At 49.9% G+C, this 5,347-nt stretch overlaps 1 protein-coding gene across 1 annotated transcript; it reads right to left on the bottom strand.

Moving 5' to 3' along the window:
- Positions 1-2,539: 2,539 nt before the first annotated feature.
- Positions 2,540-4,630, bottom strand: LOC101786451 (zinc finger protein CONSTANS-LIKE 16). The gene is made up of 2 exons (XM_004965125.3): positions 3,406-4,630; positions 2,540-3,304 (listed from the first exon to the last, which is right to left on the bottom strand). Exons 1-2 carry the CDS (start codon positions 4,489-4,491, stop codon positions 3,053-3,055), a joined length of 1,338 nt encoding a protein of 445 aa, XP_004965182.1. The 5' UTR covers positions 4,492-4,630; the 3' UTR covers positions 2,540-3,052.
- Between the last annotated feature and the right edge of the window lie 717 nt (positions 4,631-5,347).

The following is a 5,347-nucleotide window of genomic DNA, read 5'->3' as shown; positions in this document are numbered from 1 at the left end:
CCAGCGCGTGTGCACCGTAAGACATGGTTTGCAAGAGGTTTCTTGCAAGACCAACCGCGATCAATCCTGCACTGCATCCCATCCCAGACAGTTCCGTATTGCGGATACCGCTACGTAGCTTGTATCTATTTATTATGATCATGTCAGTCATGGATGGTATCATTGTGGTGCAGCTGCAATTGACAATCAGTATGTCAATTTCGTTAGGCTTGACTGACGTCTTGGCTAATAGATCATCAATCACTGTGAAGATGACCATCTCTGCTTAAACTATGAATAGGGGGGATATAATGAAGTGAGGAGGGGAGGCAAGTCTCGTTACCAAGGCCAGATCGTCTAAAAATGTTTCTTAGGAAGGAAATGGTATCATCATCAAGGAACAAGCGAAGAGTCTTAAACCAGGTAGTCGGATTGACGCGGTAGTTTGAGTGTGGCCCAAAGCAAGCGTACTCAACAAGGTATACACTGCGTGAACGTTGGACAAGATACTTGATAGTTACGACGATTAGGAGTAAGAATGCCCAGAGGTGGTGGATGTGTGGGGCGATCGTAGTGGACCAGGTGAGTAGCCCGTATTGGAAAATATGTGTGACCTTGAGGATCATGGCAGTTGCGGTTGGTATGGTGGCAGCAGAGATGATGATGCAATTGTTCACTAGATGGTTGAGATATTTGATGTTATTGGCATGTAACCTTGAGCGCATACTGTTCAAGAAGACGGGTGGGGTTTTTAAAGCTGCTACATGCTCTTACAATGCAGAAAACATGCTCCGATCAAAAGAAAAGTCCATAATATCATATATCTGATGGTGTGGTGGTTGAGCCGTGTAGTTACCGCTCTCTCGGTGTTCATCTTTTAAACACACGTATGTGCTTTCAATGGTAAATATACGTATAGGCATTTGATATGGGTGTGCCCGTGAGTGTGTGTCCGTGCATGATGTTACAAGTCACAAGGAGAAAAGATCAACTTTGGAATAAACAGAATGATTTTTTGGTAAAGCTAAACTCATCGAGATTTTATTGTGTAAATTTTAATGGACAACGAGTCTACGATGGATATGGTTTCTGTCATTCGTTTAGAACAGCTCAAACAAATGTCATAGTGTGTATATTTCTATTCTATTATGTGGTGAGCCAAGCCGAAATCAGCCACGATACCCACGAGTATTTCTTTCCAAGAGTAATTTTGCCATCTAATTTTACATTTTTTAGGTTGCAGGCATGCTGCCCTTGTTTTCTTCTATTCTATTATGTGGTGAGCCATGCCGAAATGATCAGCCATGATACCCACAAGTATTTCTTTCCAAGAGTAATTCTGCCATATAATTTTACATTTTTGAGGTTGCAGGCACGCTGCCCTTGTTTTCTTTTAACCACCATGCCGCCATAAGAATCCTCAATGTTCTTTTTTTTTTATGCTACAAAACATGCTGCCCTTTGGCAATAACAATCCTCAAATACCTTGCGCCTGTTGTTGCTAGCTTCTTCCTCATCCTCCCCATGTTCGAATTTTCTAGGGTGAAATGTTAATTGTTAGAGTTCAAGTTTGACATTTAAATTTGCAATGGAAGTTTTGAGTTGAAATTTGAAATTCCGTCGGTATAATGGTATATAGAAACTCACGTTGAAGGCCTTTTTCTATATCTGAAAGGACTTTGGCCTATGTGGATGTTTTCTGCTCCATGTTTAGGTACTCTCATGGAAAGAAATTAAAGCCTGACCTGCAATGGAATAATGAGATGTTTTCTGCTCCATGTGATCACTTTATTTAAGCTCTCCACGCGGGTGCACGTACATGTGACCAGCATTTTCTTGAAGTGCACATCAAATGCATCGTTCTGAGCTTCCGATGTGCCATCCAAATTCCAAAGTAGCATTTGGCTTAATATATGTCTATATAGTCTATGAATTAACTGGAACGAGATAGCAGTTCAGTGTTGTTAGTTGGAACACTTTGGTCAAATCAGGGAAAAAGCATGGTCAGTATTAGGACTCGATGCAACGGTTTGGCTCATCCGTTCATTTAAAAAAATCGTTTTCCATACTAGTTGCCATTGAGGGTCTGTTTCTCCTTTGTTTGAGCCATACTGTCTTTTTCAATACTGGCATGTCAGGATTGAATCAAAGTACAGAAGATGAAATCAAGGCACAAGGTGCCAATGGAAATTTACCCCGAGTGCCCATCAATAAAACCATCGAGTTTCATGTTTCTCCCTTTATTATTGACATATAAATCATCCAATAAGGAGCATAGTGAAACACGACATTTCAATAACATATTTATCAGATAAACCAAATTAAAACAAAAACGTAATCTTGGATATCGTCCAATATACATCTCATTTACAAAATGAATTAGCAAATAAGAATGAAACAAAACAGATCGATGTATTGAGTTGCATGTGCCGATTAGTTTTCAACCAAAAGCTTAAGCCGATAAGTGAATGAAGATGGTCAATTCACTTATACTTCAACACCATGGGCTTATGGGCATTGCCTGAATAGTTTGAAGTTAAAAGAACAAAACTCCCTATAATTATTTAAATATATACTCTTCTGAATAAAATCATGATACCGCCCAGCAAGAACCAATGATCATCATGTGCAAGTACAGAGCCAGTGAACCACCAACTGATTCAAACCCTCTGAAGCAAGGGCAAAAATACTTCTGATACATGTCCAACAAAGCAGTACAATTTACTTAGCTAGCACTACTGCACTAATAATATTATTCGACCATCGCCACAGCCCATAAGGACGAAGCAAGTGCCACTCGAAGGCACAGCTTACCGTGGCGAACTGATCTGTGGAAAAAACAGGCACGAAATTTGATTTAAATTGAATGAACTAAAGCAGCTTCGACGAGTTGTTTGTTCTTGGCGTCATTTATGACGACGGACGAGCGGCGCGCCGGCCGGCCGGCGGCGGGCGGCCGCGCATGCACCTCCCATCTGTGCGCAGCCACGCGGCCGGGCACGCGCTACACCGTACAAGCGCTGCGCATACACCGTGCGTGCGTGCAGTGCATTCCGGAGCGCACGGCTAAGCTTTATGCGAGGCCGGCGACGGCGACGCTGCCCCCGGCGGTAGCTCGCTTGACGAAGCGGCCCTTCATCCGCGGCCGCTTCTCGGCGTTGAGCTTGCGCACCTCGTACCGGATCTTCTTGGCGAAGAGCCGCGTCCGCCGCTTCTCCCTGTACCGCGACACTCGGGCCTCCCGGCCGCCGTCCATCATCCCCAGCCTCGGCGTGCCGAGCTCCTCCCCGACGTGCCCGACCATTCCTCCCACCACCCACATGCTCTGTGTGCACAACCAGTTTCCAAGTTAACAATCGATATGATTAATTTCTCCAATTACTAAAGATGTCACGACACGAGTGCGTATACGTGGTATGAACGTACCGTGTAATCGTGGGGCCAGCTGCCGTCGAGCTTGACGTGCGGCCGCTCGCCGCTGCCGGTCCACGGCGAGCTACCCCAGCTCTGGATGATCGCCTCGTAGTTGAGGGTGAGCGATAGGCTCGTCTGCAAGAACTGGGCGTCCGTGGCTGCGGCGCTCGTGTCGCTGCTCGCGGCCTTGTCGTCCGGTGTCTCCTGAGGCGAGCCGTAGTCGAAGTCGATGTCCAGCATCTCGTCGGACGCCTCCGCCTCCAGCTGGACGCCGCACGCCGGCGTGCCGCTTGCGTCGAAGGCGCCGCCGCCGTCGATCTCCAACTTGACTCGCGCGACGCCGGCGTCGTCGTCCACCGGATCGAGGAGGCCCAGCGTCTCCATGTAGAACGACGAGTCCTCGTTGCCATCGTCCAGGCCGCGCCCGAGGAGGGCTTCCATGTCAGCGGCGAACTCCCTCAGCTCGGCGTCGGTGGGCTCGAAGCTGGCATGGCCGTCGGGGAAGAACTGCACCGGCGGCGGCGCAGGTGCTGCTGGATGCGGATTCGCCGGGTCCTCGACGGTGCCATCCTCGTTGCAGGACGACGCGACGGCCGCTGCGTCCTCGAGAGGCGGCGGCGAGCAGAACTCGGCGAGGGCGGGGTCAAAGATGGGGACGCGGTAGAGCAGTTGCTCCTCCTCCACCTCCCCTTCCCCGTTCCGCCCCTCGGGCGAGTCCCCGTCCCCGCCCGCCGCCTCCGGCACGACGAGCCGCCGCGACAGCACCTGCGCGACGCTCTTGGCGTGCCCGCCCCGCGGCGTGCGCGCCTTGCGCCTGAACCACGCGGGCACCACGTCGTCGCGAGGCTCGCACTGCGCCGCCCACGCGGGCGGTGGCGCGCGCAGCGGCGACGTCGGCTGCAGGCGCACCCGCTCGTGGCGCCGCGCGAGCGGGTTCGCGGAGTGCACGGAGGTGTCGCACGCCTGGCACAGGAACGCGTCGTCCGCCGCGCAGTACCACCTCGCCCGCCGGCGCAGGCACCCGTCGCAGGCCCGTGCCGCCTTGCCGCCCACCGCCCCAGCCGCCGCCGCCTTCGCCGAGCTGCCCGTGGCAATCATCTCTCTTCAAAGCAGCAGTGTGAGACGATCTTAGCTCTCGAGTGATGTCTCCTGTACGCTCTATAGGGGATGGGACGTAAGTATTCACATGTATCAATGTACAAATGAACTTTGTACTGTGCAGATTACAATTTTTTTTGATGCCGGAAATATCGTGGGCTTGGGTTTTGTAGCACGGGAGGAGGTGGTGGGGCCGGCTTGTGCACTTTTTCGGGGACCCACGGTGTGTACTTTGCACTTTTGGTGTCACAGTAGGGTACACCTGCAGGTCTTATCTGCGACGTGATTGGTTGAAGGGCATGCAGCATCCGGCGACGGCTCCTGTGATTGGCTACGACGGGATTTCCGGTGGGGCCAACCCGTTGAGCTCCCAGAGCTCCCGGTCGCTCTCACGGTGACTGTGGGTTCCCGCTGGCAGCGGGACCGCGTGGACCCGGTAAGAAAAGTCTTTCTTCAATCGTTTTTTCCCAGCACAGTGATCACAACTGCATCTTAGTATCGTATACGCCTCACTGCATGTTTTGTTACCATGACAAACCTCGGAAAGAGTTCTTTCGGCTCTTGGAAAAATTGTCCAAATGAAAGGTGGTCAAGTTTGAAAGCGTATGCATATGCATGTGCTATTTCAATTAGATGAAGCATCATCTCAAATCAAGAAAAATCTAATTTGTTCCTACACTATTTTAACTGTTTCTTGTAAAACCATATTTGCCCCAGACGGGTCCTCATTATTACATAAACAATTCCAAATGCGCTAAAACGACCTAATCCTATTTATTGTGAAGATTTAGAGCTGGCATACAAAATAGAGTTTCGAGTGAGTACAGCTGATAATGATCAGATCTTCAATTGCATT

The sequence above is a fragment of the Setaria italica genome, chromosome IV (genome assembly GCF_000263155.2).
Source record: "Setaria italica strain Yugu1 chromosome IV, Setaria_italica_v2.0, whole genome shotgun sequence".
In the NCBI taxonomy this organism is placed as follows: Eukaryota; Viridiplantae; Streptophyta; class Magnoliopsida; order Poales; family Poaceae; genus Setaria; species Setaria italica.
This window is presented reverse-complemented; position numbering and strand designations above follow the sequence as displayed.